Source organism: Rhinolophus ferrumequinum, chromosome 11, assembly GCF_004115265.2.
Source record: "Rhinolophus ferrumequinum isolate MPI-CBG mRhiFer1 chromosome 11, mRhiFer1_v1.p, whole genome shotgun sequence".
Classification (NCBI taxonomy): domain Eukaryota; kingdom Metazoa; phylum Chordata; class Mammalia; order Chiroptera; family Rhinolophidae; genus Rhinolophus; species Rhinolophus ferrumequinum.
Window position 1 is genome coordinate 48,271,484 of NC_046294.1, and position 19,043 is coordinate 48,290,526.

The following is a 19,043-nucleotide window of genomic DNA, read 5'->3' on the forward strand; positions in this document are numbered from 1 at the left end:
ATTTCTCCAAAATCCCTCTTGTTTATTTAAGTGACTAATACAAAGTATTTGGAAAAAAATCTGCACGCTAGAGATACTGGGATAGTCACCATTCTTCCTATTTTGAAAGGAAGTTGCAAAGAGGTCCTGTGGAACTCCCAATGTCGGCATCTTGCATAACTATAGTAAAAGCAAAATCAAGAAACTGACACTGGTACAAAAGCATAAACCTTATTTAGATTTCACCAGTTATACAGACACTCATTTGGGGGTGTGTATGTGTAGATATCTACGCAATTTTATCACAGGTGTAGCTTCACGTAACCACCATCACAATTAAGATACTCAACTGAACCATCACTGTAAGACTTTCTTGTGCTACTCCATAATAGCTCCATCTACTCTCCCCATTCCTAACTCCTGACAACCACTAATCTGTTCTCTATCTCTCTATATGTTATCTCTATATATATGTTATATAATGGAATCATGCAGCATATATCTTTTGAGATTGCCTTTTTTCACTCATATAATTTCCTCGAAGCTCATCCAAGTCATTGCATTTATCAACATTTTGTTCATTTTTATTGCAGAGTAGTATTCCACAGTATGGACATACCACTGTTTGATTCTTCACTCATTGAAGGCCGTTGAAGCAGTTCCATTTTTGGCTCTTATGAATAAAGCTACTATAACATTTGTGTAAGTTTCTGTGTAAAACTAAATTTTCATCTTCTCTCGGATACATGCCCAATCTCCCTCTTTAAAGGTGTTACTGAGGTATAATTGACACATGTTGGATTAGAGCCCACCCATATGACCTCACTTTACCTTAATAACCTCTTTAAAGGCCCTATCTCTAAATATAGTCACATGCTGAGGTAATTGGGGTTAGGACTTCAATATACAAATTTTATCAGGACACAATTCAACCCATAACAGCATCTTATTATATGGATATATATATATATATATATATATATATATATATATATATATATATATATATATTTTTTTTTTTTTTAATTTTTTAATCAAAATTTATTGGGGTGACAATGGTTAAAATTACATAGGTTTCAAGCACTGCTTGTACTTTGATATCAAATCTACAAATGCCAAATCCAAGGTCCTAAAGATGTACTTCTATGTTTTCTTCCATAGTTTTATAGTTTTAGGTCGTTGATCCATTTTGACATAATTTTTGTATATGGAATGAGGTAGGGATTCAACTTTATTCTTCTGCATGTGGTTATTCTGTTGTCCCAGCTGTTAACCCTTTTGTTTAAGAGATTATTCTTTCTTCATCAAATAGCCTTGGCAATCTTGTCAAAAATCAATGGGCCATAGATGTTTGGGTTTATTTCTGGACTCTCAATTCTATTTCATTGGTCTATGTCTATCCTTATTCTAGTACCACACAATCCTGATTACCATAACTTTGCAGTAAGTTTTGAAATTGGGAAGTGTGAGTCCTCCAACGTTTTTTTCCTTTTCAATGTGTTTTGGCTATTCAGGGCCCCTTGAAGTTCCATATATAGTTGAAGTTAGGCTTTTCCATTTCTGCAAAAAAAAAAAAGGCCACTGGAATTTTGATAGGGATTGCACTGAATCTGTAGATTACTTTGAGGAATATTGCAGTATTAGTTATATGAAATCTTCTAATCCATAAACATTTATTATTTCTATTTATTTAGGTCTTCTATAATTGATTTCAGCAATGTTTTGTAGTTTTCAATGCAGAAGTCTTTCACATCCCCCTCCCCTTGGTTAAATTTATTCCTAGGTATTTTATTCTTCAGATGTTGTTGTAGTTGAAATTGTTTTCTTAATTTTCTTTCAGTTCATTCATTAACGGAGTATAGAAACACAACTGATTTTTGTGTTTTGATCTCGTACCTGCAACTTTTGCTGAATTCTTTTATTAGCTCTAGTACTTTTTTGTGGATTCTATAGGATTTTCTATATAAATCATGTCACATCCAAATACAGATAATTTTAGTTCTTCCTTTTCAATCTGGATGCCTTCTATTTTTTTCTTGCTTAACTGCTCTAACTACGACCTCCAGGACAATGATGAATAGCAGTAGTGAAAGTGGGCATCCCTTGTCTTGTTCCTGATCTTAGTGGAGAAAGCTTTCAGTCTTTCACCATTGAATATACTGGCTGTAGGTTTTTCATAAATGCCTTCTGTCATGTTAAGGACATTCCCTTCGATTCCTAATTTGCTGAGTGTTTTTATCATAAAAGTGTTGAATTTTGTACAATGCTTTTCCTGTGTCTTTTGAGATGCTCATGTGGTTTTCCCCCCTTCCTTTTATTAAGTTTATTTTTTTTTGGTTAGTCTTCAAGGTATTAAGAATGGTAATACTAGACAATTTAATTTTCAAAGAAATATAGAATAACACTTATTTTTGGATTGTTAAAAAAGCTACATTAATTGGTAGGAATTTTCTCATGCAGACAGAAAGCAAGCACACATAAACAAGCTAGGAAGGCCAGCATAACTACCTTTGGAATTACTATCTTGGAGAAAATATCTATGACAACATCTACTTCAGCTACATACACAAAACATTTCATAAAATATTAAGGAGAAAAGCAAGCTTTATAAATAATTAAACAAAAGCTCTCAGGGCCAGCTGTTACCCTTTAGGGAATGAAAGATATAGAGAGCATTATAACATTAATAGTGCGTCACTATGAATAACTCCAAAATATCTTTCAGAATACACACAGTTACAATTTAGGTATGTGCGAAAAAAATGGATTTTCTCTCCAAAAGACAATGGTGTAGAATAAAAACCTAAAAAGTTTCAAAATTCTTCTTGGGTTATCAGATCACTGGGTTGTTTTCAGCAGTATAACAAAAGCAGCATAACAATTTCTTTGTAGCAGAAAAACACATGGCATAAAACTTTGGTAGGTGTGACCTCTTCTGGTACTTGGAACAAAAGGACACATCTCCTAACTACATCATTCTTATTAAATTTTTATTACTACCACTTTCACTCTAAACATAAGAACATCTCATTTACTCCTCATCCCGGGGGAGCAAGATGCTCATGTGAGTGAAAGGAGAGGAAAATGAAAGCTTATCTCTTTATATGTCTAAATCAGTTTATACATTTTTAATTCATTTTCTATGAAAATGATATAAGCTAAGCAGAGAATATAGTATAATAGTAGCGCACGGAAAGCACTATGTGTGAGTGTGTGACCTTAGGCAAGCCACATAAACTTTCTGAGTCTGTTTTCCTCTCTATAAAATGAGCACAATAATGTCAACTTCAGAGGATGTGCTAAAAAACTTCTAGAAAATTGTTAAGTGTTGTGCAAACTGTTAGCTGTTTTTTAAGACCACACATTTACCTGTTTTATAAACTAAAGGTAGTGTATTTTGTCAGAGGACAATCTCTCTGATAAAATTAGAATAAATGCAATAAAATAAAAATAAGATACAATTTCTAATAGAATGAAAAATGTTATCCAGTATATACTCCAAATCGAATGGAAACTGGAAAAACTCACTTCTAAATAATTCATGGGTAAATGAGGGGGGGAAAGTAGAAACAACACAAAAGCCCTATATATTACAGCATGCAATTAAAGTAAAAAGAGAAATTTTTTAGCCTTAAGTGGATTTATTTGAAAACAAGGAAGACGACTGCTATCGGACCTAATAGAAAAAGAAGCCTGACACAGAATAAGAATATAAACTGTAATAAAGTAGAAAGAAATAATGAACATAAAGGCAGAAATTAAGGGAACGAAAATAACAACATTGAAAAGTAGAGCAAAAACTGACTCTTGGAAAAGATTAATAAAATAGACTGGTAAGTATGATCAAAATAAGACAGAAAGCACAAACAATATTAGAAATAAAAAGGAGGACAACTACACAAGTAAACAAGTTTATAAGCAAATTTATGCCATCAAATTTGATCAATGAAATGGACAATTGTCTAAGAAAGTGTAAGTTACCAAAATGTACTAAGAAAGAAACAGAAAACATGAATGGACCAATAAATATAAACAATTTGATCACTAGTCAAAATCAACCGCTCCATAAAAAGGAACAAAGACAAGATGTTTTCATAAGACTCTCTCCCCCAACATTCTCTTGGAAAATTTCAAATATACATATATTAAAATAAAAAGAATTGTACTAAAACACCCGTATACCCATTATTTAGTTTCTTCAATTAACATTTTTTTTTGCATTTTGCTTTCACATAACCATTCATCCATCATTCTTTCTATACATCAGTCTTTTTATATCTTTCACTGGATCCTGGGTCGGGGGGATACAAGAAAATAGAAATATGACAGGATTTCAAAGCAACAGACGAGTGATCTTTATATTTCCATATAAACTTAATATTTTAAATGTTTTTCTCAAAATAGAATTGGAGCTATGGTACACTGAAAACAAGAATAAATACAAAAGGAGGAGTTCAAGAAGAAGAGTCTGTGCTCCTTTTTTTTCCTTTGGACATTGGCTCGCGAGATGGATACCGTGATTCCTTTCTAAACAATTTCTTATGGTATTAGCCAGTTCCTGCTTTCCTTGCCATAAAACAGAATTGAACTGGATCTTTTAAAATGGCAGTTAAAAATGAATATATGTTTACAAATGAATGCATTCAGTCAGGAAATGTTTACCATGCACTTAATTTATCAGAAAGAAATTACTAATCACAGAAACAAGTTATCTTCCAAAGGACAATTTCTCTACTGCAAAAAAATTCAATCTGTCAGATGCTAAAGAAAAGCAATTTTATTTATTTTCTTTGTACACAGTGTGACATGACAGCTAAAAAACAGGTATTACATTATACTATTCATTCCTTTATTGATTATAAAATGCTATTTTCCCCTTTGCCCCCTTTATTATTCTTTGAATTGACAAATGACCCTTTTGTTCCCCCATTTGAATGAGAGATTGTCAGAGGACAATCTCTCTGATAAAATTAGAATAAATACAATAAAATAAAAATAAGATACAATTTCTAATAGAATGAAAAATGTTATCCCGTATATACTCCAAATCGAATGGAAACTGGAAAAACTTTTAAGTGCATTCAAAATTTGAGTAGAAGATAAAACTCTTTAAACCATTCTTCTCAAAAGCAACCTACATGGCAATGGACTGATGTTGTGAGCAAGCCTGTTATCGAGACTTCCCCTTTCGCCCTTTGTGTCAGCTCATCAAGGAGAATAGAATACCCTCCAACTTTTTTTCAGAAGGAATACTGTTTCTAAGACATTTGTCCTCTATAGCATTCTTCTAATATCATTGGTAGCTTCATTTAGTTTGTATGTAAAAACATTTTAGATTCAAAAATGGATAACATCACATATTACACTAAAGGTAACTTACCTTGCTGGAGGTTTCTAATAAAAACTGGAATGTGTTCTGCACAGCCTGACATGTTTCTAGCTCAGTCCTGCTGAAGGCTATTAAATAATCCTTCAGGTGATCATACACATTTCCATCAAGAGCCTGTAAAAGAGGAATAAACAAAAGGCAAAAACATTATGATAAAGCTTTGACACATAATGCCTACTGTCTACAAGGTGATTTCAGTTTAAAATCTATTAAGAAATGAACAAAAGATACAGATTATTATGTAAGAGTAAATATAAACAGTAAACAATCACTTGGGAAAACAGTGAATCTTTCTAATAAATAGGAACTATAAAAAGGTAAAATCCAATATTGGTAAAGCTGTGGAACAGGACAAAACCTGAAGACAAAGTGCTTGGTTTCTGAGCTTTGCTCATCTGCTATTAGCTGTGTCAACTTCTGTAGTCACTTTAGTGGGAACAGTGTGGGAGTTAAACGAAATAATGGATGTGAAAGGATCTAGGCACAGTGCCTAGAACAGAGTAGATACTCAATAATCATTAATCTCTTCTATTTCTCCTCATCCGTTATTGGTAGGATTATAAATTAGTATATTCTTACTATAGAGCAATCAGAGAAAACATACAATTGGAATAGTGACAAAAAAAAGAAAAAAAAGAAAAATGACAAATTCTGTTTTGAGGAAGAAACACCAATACAATGTCTATGAAGAGTTTTAGACATTCTTATTTGTTGAAGCATAGAACAATACTCTTTGAAACTAAAAAAGAGAAAACCACTCAACTTTGAGAAATGATTAAGCCATGATGTGTATAATGACTAAAATATATACAGTCACCAAAATATAAACTGGAAACTTTACAGATGGAAAAGTATGTATCAAATAATTTCAGGTTAAAAAAAGAACAAAAATAGAATACAAACATACCAGCAACAATGATGGGAAAATATATCAACAATAATCAAAAAAGGTTACAGAGTCTTGCCAATTAATGGAGGTTTTCTTAAAAATTGAGGTAATATTTACATAACATAAAAATCACGATTTTAATTATTTTAAATAGCTAAATTCAATGGTTTTTAGTACATTCACAATGCTGTGCAACCATCACTATCTAATTTCAAGACATTTGCATCATCACAATAAGAAATCCCACACAAATTAAGTGGACACTTCCATTCTTCCCTTCCCCTAGCCTCTGGCAACCACTAATCTATTTTCTATCGCTTTGGATTTGCCTATTCTGGATATTTCATATAAATGGAATCATACATATGTGGCCCTTCTGTGCCTGCCTCTGTCACTAAGAGTAATGTTTTCAAGGTTCATCAACGTATTAGTACTTCATTTCTTTTTATGGCTGAGTAATATTCCATTGTATGGATATACCACATTTTTTATCCATTCATTAGTTGACGGACATTTGGGTTGTTTCCACTTTTGGCTATCATGGATAATGTTGCTATAAATATGTGTACAAGTTTTTGTTTAAACCCCTGTTTCCAAGTCTGGTATATATACCCAGTAGTGAAATTACTGGGTCCTATGGTAATTCTATGTTTAATTATATGAGGAACTGCCAAACTGTTTTCCCCAGTGGCTGCAGCATTTACATTCCCACCAGCAATTTATGAAAGTTCTAATTTCTCCACATCCTTGCCAACACTTGTTATTTTTAAAAAATTTATTTAAGCTATCCTAGTGGTATCTCATTGTGGCTTAAAAAATATATATTATTATTTTTTAATTGGGGAATATTGGGGAACAGTGTGTTTCTCCAGGGCCCATCAATTCCAAGTCATTGTCCTTCAATCTAGTTGTGGAGGGCACAGCTCACTGGCCCATGTGGGAATCAAACTGGCAACCCTGTTGTTCAGAGCTTGCGCCCTAACCAACTGAGCCATCCAGCCGCCCCTCATTGTAGTTTTGATTTGCATTTCTCTACTAGTAACAATGTTGAGCATCTTTTCATGTATTTATTGGCCATTGGTATACCTTTTTTGAAGAAATGTCTATGAGTTGTAAGGTTCTTTATATATTTGGATACTATTTATATATTTGAATACACATATCTTATCAGATACATGATTGTCAAATATATTCTCCCATTTTGTGGGCTGTCTGTTCACTCTCAATAGTGTCCTTTGATATACAAATGTTTCTTATTTTGATGCAGTCTAATTTATCTATTTTTATTTTGTTACTTGTGTCTTGGTGTCATACCTAAGAATCCTCGATGGAGGTTTTATAGAGAAATGCTTTATATATTTTGTGTTTGGCTATTCCATTAAACTTTTACTATAAAACTGATTTATTAAAAACACACAAATTTTGCCCGAGTGGACTTGAGTAGTAAGGCTGTACGTTGTGTAGTGCTTAAGCCACTAGATGGCACCATCAAGCACGTTAAATAAAGGCAGTGCAAATTCCTTAAGATTCCTTTCCATGTAGTTACATAACATCCCCAGAGAGACTCCAGGTGTTAAGTCTGAATAAAAATTCCTGCCTTAGGACATGCTTTCCATGAACTTGTTAGAAAAGAAACATATAACTTCCTCTGATATGAAGTTTTTCCCTTAGAAATGCTTTTGGTAGATGGCCATATCCTTGTGTTTTCAGGAAACCACTGGAGTATTTTATTTAAATACAGCAAATAGCAATACTGGCACCATGAGCTCCCACCCCCAGAGTTGCTGATTTAGTAGACTGGGGTGGCACCTGAGAATTTGTATTTTCTAACAACTTGTTGCTGGGCTGGAGAATCATGCCTTGAGAACCACTGGACTAAACAGTCATTTCAGATGATTAGGTTAAATGTTTTACACAGACTTAGATCCTGATGACCCTATGGAAGCAAAGTGGCTGGAGGCAGAGAAGTCTACCATCCGGAAGGGTCAACAGCACCAGTAGAACAAGAAGGCAGATCAGCAGCTGTTTTCAACTGAGAATTATGCTCTATCTACTTCAGAATTACAGAGGCAGCACGATGCAGCATGGGACAGAACGTGAGTTCTGAAATAAGTTGGGTGTGGGTTAGAATCATAGAACGTTTACTTCATCATTTTGATGGTTTTCTGATTTGCAACTAGGGAAAGTAGGAATACCACACACTCCATGGGACATTGTGAAGATAAAATAAGGTAATGAACGTGGCACGATGTTAGTCCTCTCTCATCTTGCTTGAAAATCTTTACTGGATTGACCACATATTGATAATTGTTAAAGCTGGATAATGAGTACATGGGGGTCATTACACTACTTTTCCTACTTTACTGCATGTTGGAAATTTTCCATTAAAAAGTAAAAAGAAAACCTGAATCAGATTAGGAAAAAAAGTGATGCCACAATCTTTTCCTGCAATGGCTTCCACTGTGTATTTTGAAGGTCCTTTAAAATCTAGCTCCGCACTACTTCTCCTCAGCACCATCTCTCATCACTGTTGTCTGCATTGCACTCTACATCCCAACTGCACCCGGCCATTCTGGAAAATGACATTCACTTTCATGGTTCCAGTTAAGTGATTCTCTTGACCTTCCTCCTCTTCAAATAGTAATAATGAGGGCTTCCTTCCTCCTCTTCTCTCCTACTCAAATAGGAGTCCTTCCACCTCTTGTCTCCTACTCAAATAGTAATAATGAGGGCTGAGAGAGGCAACTAACATTTACTAACGGCTTATCATGTTCCCAGTGCCTTACAGAACCGACTCAACCAGTTCCTCCTTAGTGACTCCTCAACCTCCTGTATGTTGTACAGGGATTATTGCAAGTCATGGACTGAGTCTTATTCAGGCACACGGCCTGGCAGATAGATGCTCAAAAATATTTATAAATAAATGAATGCTTTGCTCTAGCAACAAATATGCCCTGAATTAGTTACCTCACAGGCAAGCTATACCTAGCATGTTTCAGTTAAGAGAAAATGTACCATTAGACATCATGTACCAAACACAGGCAAGTCTTCTCTTGGCTTCCACAACCCAAATAAGGCTTAATGAAACGTCATTAGGTGGGAGGTGGGCCAAGTGACCGGAAGCCTCTTCAACAGACTGATCAATCTTAAATATTTCTTTCATCTTATTCAACACCTAGAATTCCCTGAATTTTAATGATTACATTTGCAGTGCTGCAGTATTCATTAACCTGCACACATGCCAATTTTTCTGGTGTCTAAGAATAGGATAGCTGGAGGCCTTCTGGCCTACGTGGATTATTGCTAGTGCGCACAGAGCTAATGCAGGAGGTATGAAAATTAAGAGACTGTTGGATCAAAGTACAGGAAGTAGATGATTACCCACCCTATGATTGGCTCCAGCCCCGTCTCAAGTTAACTCCAGTTGTTTGAACCAGTTGGTGCCCAGAGATGAAGTTCAAAGCAATTCTGGGTAGTAGTATTTCAACATGGTTTGTGATTAGAAGGCAGATTGCATAAATTTTTATATGGACTTTGATTAAAAAGCCAATAATTAGGAAAGTAATTCCCCAAAATAGAATGAAATATTGGGAACCAAAGAAGATAGCATAAAGAGGCTTTTTACAAACTCCTCCCTCACAGTACTTACCACACAGAGTACTTATCATTACCTATCATAGTACTTAGTACCCGTCTCATCAGGATTACTGCAGCACTTTCCTGTGGTCCCTCCCACACACCCATTTCCACACTGCAGTTAGGAGGATGTTTCTAAATTGCATATCAAAACCATTATATACATGTCTGGTTTCCCCAACAGACCATTAGTTCCTTGAAAGCAGGCAGCAGTTGCTTCTTCCCTTTATCCTAACCTTAGCAAAGACAGACTGCAGTAAACGATTACTGAAATGAACTGAACTGAGAAAAGTGGGAGCTATAAAACCAGGCTCGACTGTATAAGGGAAGGTGATGAAGAAACATTTTGAGAGTGAATTAAGAGAATTGGGCATTTATTCTATCTTAATTGCTGAAAAAATATGTCATTATTCAGACAGACTTAGATTTTGACCAGACACCATTTCTCTCCTCTGATTTTCTCACCTATATATCAAACTGCCTCTTAAACTGAATCATTCTCTTCTCCAGCTGCTTTTCTGTTTGTGTTCCTAGCTCAGTGTGTAATGCCGCTATCTGTTCACCAGCCTATGTCAGACGCTTGGAACAAAAGGTTTCCTTTCCCCTCTGCCTTTCCCCCAGTTCATTACTAAATTTTGTTGATTCTATTTCTTAAGTATTTAGGAAACTCACCCCTCCTAATCTCCACAGCTACTACCCCCCTGCCATCCTGTCTCATCTGGATTCCTGCAATAAGTTCCTGCTGCCCTGAATCCAGTTCTTCCTCTTGTTAACCCATTTCCATAGTGTGGCTAGAAAGATGTTTCTAAATTGCATATTTTACTTGACTGCTCAACAATATTCATTGGCTACTCATTATATTTATGATGAAGCAAAAAAATAAAAATAAAAATCCTGACTTCATGATCTTGACTTGGCTTCCTCTTCAGCTTCTTTGCTTATTGCTCCCCATTTCCCTTCCCCATTACACTTTCCCTACAATGCCTATCTTTTGGTTTGGCCAATATTCCTTTTGCTTCTGAGTTTTCACACCAGCTTTTCCTCTTTCCTGACTACGCTCTACCCTCTCCTCCCTGGTCTAGCTAACTCTTATACTTACATCTTCACTTAATCACGATCCATTTTAGACATCTCTCTTGTCTTTTTGCTGCATTAACACTTAACCATAGCATGCAGTCTTGCACTGGTGATGCCTATTTGTCTGTCTCTTCTTTTAGTTTGTTAAGTGCAGTGAAGGGAAGGATCATGCCTGTCTGTTTACCACTGCGTCTTCTGTGCTGAGCACAGGGTGTGACATACTAGTAGTGCTTCATAAATATTGGTTCTGTTCAACAAACAATACCCTAATCAGAATCCAAATGTTAAAAAAAACTGAATGAGGCCACACTTGAGTCTCATGACTGAAAAGTAAGCCTCATGTTATATAACACTGGTAAAGTTTTATATAAACTAAAGACACTACTTCCACAAAACTTTGTCTATTCTAACAGTTTTCAAATCTTTTTAGTAGTGGCATATTTTGATGTGGAATCCCAGACATAAAACATAATATGACTTCGCATACCTTCTCTCTCCTAGCAACAGAGCCTGCTCTCTTGACCACAGGGGTGAACTTGCAGGCCAAGCTGGTATGCACGACAGAAAGAACACTTACTGGGCAGAGGGGGGCACTTGACCTAAATTAGGCCATCCCTGGGATAGCACATGAAAGATGAGTCCAAAATGGCTTATTCTTCCCACCAAATGGCTATTCTTCCCACAAAGTAGAGAAAACCTATCTGGCGTACGAGAGATTTAAACCAACTTACAAGGAAAAGCAGTGGTTATAAATTTTGCAAAGTGAAGCTCGGGATAGGGGGCAGAAGAGAGAGACACAGAGTGCTGTTAGATTGGGTGGTTCCTGAGCAAGCAGCACCTCGTCCTTTCTGTGCTGTCTTTCCCTGAGCCAACAAATGCCCACTTTACTCAAGCTACTTTAAGTTTTGTTATTTGCAATTAAGAGCCTCCTTACTAAAGGGTTATGGATGATACTTGTAGCTTATATAAGCCTCACTATCTAATTTATTTCAAGGAAAAACCTTGATTCATATAATTAACTGCAATTAATAATAATCCAATACCTTGTCTTACTATTTGTGGTTCCCTTCAATTAAATCTAAAAGCTTGAAGTAGACAATTTTTATTTAAAAGCTGAATGACAGACACAATCCAAAAGCTGCATGTATTTCTTATAAATTTAAAGTAAGGTAAAAACTACTTAAAGCTTACAATAAATGATAAAAGTATCACAAATATAATAGTTTGACAAGGACATGCATGGTGAAGATGCATCTGAGCCCTGTCCAGCATTTATATGAGCAAGGAACAGGAATGTTCTCTAAATATACTCGTTTATTCAATTTTAAATGAACAGATGTGCGTAAACTTCAATTCCCAAAGAGACTGGTATGAAGAGCCATAAATTTCATAATCAGTGATACACCAGAATTCACATATATGCTCAGAAATGGCAGGAGAAGCATTCTTTCAAGGTTTATACAAATATGAGTTAATCTGGCTGTATGAGCTCCTTGGTGGTCTCCGCTATGAAAAAATTTGGTAGGTAACTCATCCAAATGTGCATTTTTAAACATAGTCAAACTTTAAAAAAAATTATTTGATGCAAATTGTTAGGGGAAGAAGTCTATAACATCTAAATGAAGACACCGTGGAACTTTTGATCAGCAATATGTTTTAATGGTCTAGCAGTGTTTTTGAAAAAAATTGAATTTGAATGCTTCCAAGCAGCCATCTTCCCTTATATATTATCTCTGCCCTCTTTACTCATTTGATCAATTTGATCTCTAAAATCAGCTGAGTTTGACTCAATGGTAAATACTCAAAATAAAACAAAATTTGGGATATCCTAAAAACCAATTCAGAAACTTAGAAGTCTAGGATGTTCCACTAACTAAACATTAATTTTACAGGAAAATGTAAATTCCTTGGAACTTGTTTGATGAGAAAAATTATGATGAATTAGAAGTTAGGAGAAAGAAAATGTGTCATCTTTCTGAGCATTTGATGCAATTTCCGCTAAAGTGAGAACTTTAAACAGTTGCCTACTTATTTAGTTCCAGGAAGGGCATGGATTCTGCAGTCATAGAATTACACTGTTAAGTTTCCTTAATGCAGCCTAGAAAAGCAAATTCTTCCTTTTCTGAGAGCAATGGGAATTCTAAGTCTTTGTTTGGTAAAAGTCAAAAATATAAATATCAAGATGGTGATAAATATGAACTATCTTAAAATTAAATTATGAAATTCTACAGTCCTCCCTTGCTGATGGAAGCAAATGATGATTGCCTGCCTACATTTGTTTTTCTTTCCGAGAAGACCCCAGGCTGTACTTAACCAGGATGTAAAGAGAAAGCAGATTTTTACAAATTTAAAGAAACCAAAGCAAGTACTGGGATACAACTGCATCACTGTAAATATCTTAACACATGGCTGAGTTTGTCAACTAACATAAAGTAAAATTAAAACACATTACCTAATTTTATACTTGGCTGTTTTATTTAAAAGCACTGAATTACTTCAGGTTGTATGAAACAGGAAACAAATAAGAACGTTTCTGTCCATAAATTACAAAGCCAGGAAAGGAAAACACAATATTGCTTTTCTATACAGTTTGTGTTGGCCTCCTGAGTTATTTACTAGCATATATCATCTGGCTGGGAGTGTGCTAAAACCACCAGGATATTTAGGTTGCAACCGCAAAGCAGTGCGGTCCAGGAGAAAGCCTTGAAGCATATACACTTGCATGCAAATCCCAGTTCTACCATTACTATTAATTTCATTCTGGGAAAACACTGAACCTTCTTGAAAAGCTTTAAATTCCTGATGTGATGAAGGCAAAAAGAGTATGGTCCTTGTAAAAAGATGGTCATTGAAATAATAAAGCTTGACCACTTCTATGTTCTACCCAAGAATTTCACCTATTTCCCTTCCAGAACCTATAGTAAGGGATTTTGGTGACAGAATGTCTTTTGAGTCTTTATTCTATCATGTATTTAAGCAGACTAACCTCTCTAAGCCTCGTTTTCTATAAAATCCAGAGATAATAATAGCATCTCCTCATAAAGTCTGTAAAATAGATATTTTCTAGTGTAGCATTTTAATTCCCTTGTTTGTTTTACTTTTTTGGGGGGAGAGGAGAGTTATTTTTATAGTGGTTGCCTGGGGATTACAATTTAACATCTTAATTTAAAGCAAACTGTTTCGGATTAGTGCAAACTTAATTTCAACAGTATACAAGAACTATGCTCCTACATAACTCTATTCTCTCCCTCGTCAGTGCTATTATTGTCACACAAATATACCTTTATACATTATAAGCCCATCAACAATATTTTTATAATTATTGTTTTATGCATTATCTTTTAAATCAGACCAAATTATATATTCCTTTCTCAGACTGTATAATCTCAATTGTCTGATCTGTAAGTTCATGGATTCTTTCGTTTGCAAGTTCAGCTTCACTGCTGAACTCTTCTAGTGTATTTTTATTTCCATTATAGTACTTTTCAACTTCAGAATTTCTATTTGGTTCCTTTATATAATTTCTATTGCTGGGCCGACATTCTCTCTTTGATGAGACATTGTTCTCATACTTTGCTTTAGTTTTTTGGACATGGTTTCCTTTAGCCCTTTGAATATATTATTACATTGGTACAAAAGTAATTGCGGTTTAAAAGGTTAAAAATAATTGCAAAAACTGGAATTACTTTTGCACCAACCTAATGAAAATAGGTGATTTAAAATCTTTGTCTACTAAATCCAATGTGTGGGCTTCCGTGAGGTCAGTTTCTATTGACTCCTGTTATTACTGCTATATGGGCTAAACTTTCCTGTTTCTTTGCATGTCTAATTTTTTGTTAAGAACTAGACATTTAAAATAATACAATGTGGCAATTCTGGAAATAAGATTCTTTTTTCTCCCCAAGATTTGTTGTTGTTGCTGTTGTTTGTTTATTTAGTGACCATGTTTTATCTCTGTGTTCCAGGGGATCCCAGAATTTTGCAAGGAGTTTCACAGACTTCAGACATATTTGAAAGCTTTAACATGCACCAGTTTGACTTTTTAAATATACATGAACTTATTTCAGTCCCTCAGCCACTCATTGTTTTCCATTGCACCCTACTGCTAAACATTAATATTCATTTCTAACAAACTTACCAGAATTAGAAATAACTAATAACTCCAGTGAAGTTAAGTAAAATTATGTAATAAAGGTGACTGACTTGCCCAGATGAACTTAAAGCACTATACTTCAAGAGACTCAGGCCAAGATATACCAGCTTGGGTAGGAAATCTCAGCTTTAGGAAATCTCTTTTGCTTCCTGTCCCTGTAGATGCAAATCTCTTTTATTCTTCACATTCTTCATATACATGTATAGGCAAAAATAATTAGAATAGTTTTCCTTAAAGTGGAAGCTGAAGGTATAATCACAGTTTTTGCAGTCCATAAATTCTCTGTGGGAATTTAATTTCTTTTCTTTTTAATATATAATTTTTAAACACTGTAATTTAATCTAGGATTATATGGATGATCACCTTTTATTGGAGTTTTGCCATGGGATTTAAATGTCTATGCTTATGTTTATAATCAATGTGCCAAATCGTTTTACTCCAATGGTCCTAGGTTAATGAGAATAGATCTTGAACTTAAAATGACCTTTGACTTAAAATGTAAATGACATAGTTGCAACACATGGAGCTCAAATGACATCAGTGAATGTTATACTAACGAAGCGAAAAGTGTGGTGACAGAAAAGTCATATGTATATGTTAGTATAGGCACTGAGAACTCAAAACAGCCTAAAGACAATACCATAACTCACATTTCAAGTAGTGATTTAGGATCAGCTAATCATTATCAACGATCATATTTAACTCTTTTTGTCAATTTGAATCTTTATAGGTTTGTTTATATTTAAGTGATAACCCTGTTTTGGTTTCATACTTGTATATATAGCATCATGTCATAAGTTTTTACCTAGTCTTAGTTGTGCATATTTAAATAACATTTTAATCAACATAACCTAAGAGACTATAGTAATTTTTGCCCAGGGAAAAGAGGGTCCTAGATTACTCAAGTTTAAATTTCATCACTGTCCCAGTTTTTATTCCACTACAGGACTGTTTAGAAGGGTGTGCCTCCTGCTTAGTTAAATAGCAGATTTCTATAAAAATCAGAGCACAACTAAATGAAATAGAGAACAAAAAGACAACAGAAAAAACTAATGCGACAAAGAGCTGGTTCTTTGAAAAGATTAATAAAATTGACAAACCCTTGGCTAGACTCACTAAGATAAAATGAGAAAAGACACAAATAAAATCAAAAATGAAAAGTGGGGAAGTTACCACAGATGCCACAGAAATACAAAGGATCATCCAAGAATACTATGAAGGACTATATGCCACCAAATTCAGTAACCTAGAAGAAATGGACACATTCTTAGAAACATATAGCCTTCCTAGGCTGAATCACGAAAAACTGGAGTATCTAAATAGATCGATCACCAGTAAGAAAATTGATTCAGTAGTCCGAAACCTTCCCAAAACAAAAGTCCGGAACCAGACGGCTTCACTAGTGAATTCTACCAAATATTCAAAGAGGATCTAATACTTGTCCTACTCAAACTCTTCCAAAAAATTGAAGAAAAGATAATACTCCCTAACTCATTTTATGAGGCCAACATTATCCTCATACCAAAACCTGGTAAAGATAACACAAAAAAAGAAAATTATAGACCAATATCTCTGATGAATACTGATGCTAAAATCCTAAACAAACTTCTAGCAAATCAAATGCAACAATGCATTAAAAAGATTATACATCACGACCAAGTGGGGTTCATCCCAGGGGCACAAGGATGGTTCAACATATGCAAACCAATCAATGTGATACACCACATAAACAAAACAAGGGACAAAAATCATATGATCATATTAATAGATGCAGAAAAAGTATTTGAAAAGATACAACATCCACTTATGATTAAAACACTTAATAAAATGGGTATAGAAGGAAAACGCCTCAACATAATAAAGGCCATATAAGACAAATCCTCAGCTAATCTCATAATTAACGGTGAAAAACTGAAGCCCTTTGCTTTATTCAGGAACACGACAGGGCTGTCCCCTATCACCTCTGCTTTTCAACATAGTATTGGAAGTCCCAGCCAGAGGAATCAGGCAAGAGAACGAAATAAAAGGCATCCAAATTGGGAATGAAGAAGTTAAATTGTCACTTTTTGCATATGACATGATGCTATATATAGAAAATCCTAAAGACTCCACCAAAAAGCTCTTAAAACAATAAATTAATACAGTAAAGTTGCTGGCTACAAAATCAATGTACAAAAGTCCATTGCATTCCTATATACTAACAATGAAATCTCAGAAAAAGAAAAAAAAATTCCTTTTGCAATTGCAACAAAAAGAATAAAATACCTAGGAATAAACTTAATCAAGGATGTGAAAGACCTACATAATGAAAACTATAAGACATTTTCAAAAGAAACTGAAGAAGACACAAAGAAATGGAAAGACATTTCATGTTCATGGATTGGAAGAATCAACATAATTAAAATGGCCACATTACCCAAAACAATATGCAGATTTAATGAGATCCCCATCAAAATCCCAATGGCAGTTTTTAAAGAAAGAGAACAAAAAAATCATCAGATTTGTATGGAACCACAAAAGACCCCAAATAGCCAAAGCAATCCTGAGAAAAAAAGAACAATGCTGGAGGTATCACACTCCCTGACTTCAGCTTGTACTACAGGGCAACAATAATCAAAACAGTATGGTTTTGGCAGAAAAACAGACACACAGACCAATGGAATAGAATTGAGAACCCAGAAATAAACCCACATAAATATGGACAGATAATTTTTTACAAAGAAGCCTAAAACATACAATAGAAAAAAGACAGCTTCTTCAATAAATGGTGCTGGGAGAATTGGAAAGTCACATGCAAAAGAATGAAACTGGACTGCTATCTGTCACCATGTACCAAAATTAATTCAAAATGGATCAAAGACCTAAACATAAGACCTGAACCAATAAACTGTATAGAAGAAAACATAGGTACTAAACTTATGGACCTTGGGTTCAAAGAGCCTTTTATGAATTTGACTCCAAAGACAAGGGAAGTAAAAGCTAAAATAAATGAATGGGACTATATCAAACTAAAAAGTTTCTGCACAGCAAAAGAAACCATTAACAAAATAAAGAGGCAACCAACTGAATGGGAGAAGATTTTTGCAAACAATGCCTCCAATAAGGGGCTAATATCCAAAATACGTAAGGAACTCACACAACTCAACAACAACAACAAAAACAATCCAATTAAAAAATGGGCAGAGGAACTGAAGAGACATTTCTCCAAAGAGGACATACAAATGGCCAATAGACATATGAAAAAATGCTCAACATCACTAATCATCAGAGAAATGCAAATAAGAATCACAATGAGATATCACCTTATATTGGTTAGAACGGCTATCATCAACAAGATAAATAATAATAAGTGTTGGAGAGGCTGTGGAGAAAAAGGAACCCTCATACACTGTTGGTGGGACTGCCGATTGGTGCAGCTGCTATGGAAGGAAAGTGGAGGTTCTTCAAAAAATTACGAATAGAATTACCATATGACCCAGCAATCCCTCTCCTGGGATCTACCCAAAAAATCTGAAAACATTTATCCATAAAGACACGTGTGCTCCAATGTTTACTGCAGCTTTATTTACGGTGGCCAAGACATGGAAACAACCAAAGTGTCCTTCGATAGATGAATGGATAAAGAAGTTGAGGTATATATACACAATGGAATATTATTCGGTGGTAAGAAAAGATGATATAGTACCATTTGCGACAACATGGATGGATCTACATGGATGAGATAATTATGCTAAGCAAAATAAGTCAGACAGAAAAAGTCAAGAACCATATGATTTCACTAATACGTGGTATATAAAACTGAAAACAACAAAAGAACAAGACAAACAAATGAAGAAACAAAAACTCTTAGACACAGACAATAGTTTAGTGGTTACCAGAGGGTAAGGGGGGAGGGAAGTGGTAGATGAGGGTAAAGGGGA

At 34.8% G+C, this 19,043-nt stretch overlaps 1 protein-coding gene across 4 annotated transcripts in view; it reads right to left on the reverse strand.

The window, feature by feature from the left end:
- FCHSD2 (FCH and double SH3 domains 2) overlaps positions 1–19,043 on the reverse strand; it is a 220,281-nt gene that overhangs the window by 53,422 nt on the left and 147,816 nt on the right. For all 4 annotated transcript variants that reach the window (XM_033120312.1, XM_033120314.1, XM_033120313.1 and 1 more), the window contains exon 9: positions 5,360–5,482. In XM_033120312.1, the coding sequence (XP_032976203.1) occupies positions 5,360–5,482 (123 nt within the window). The remainder of the gene's footprint in view (positions 1–5,359; positions 5,483–19,043) is intronic.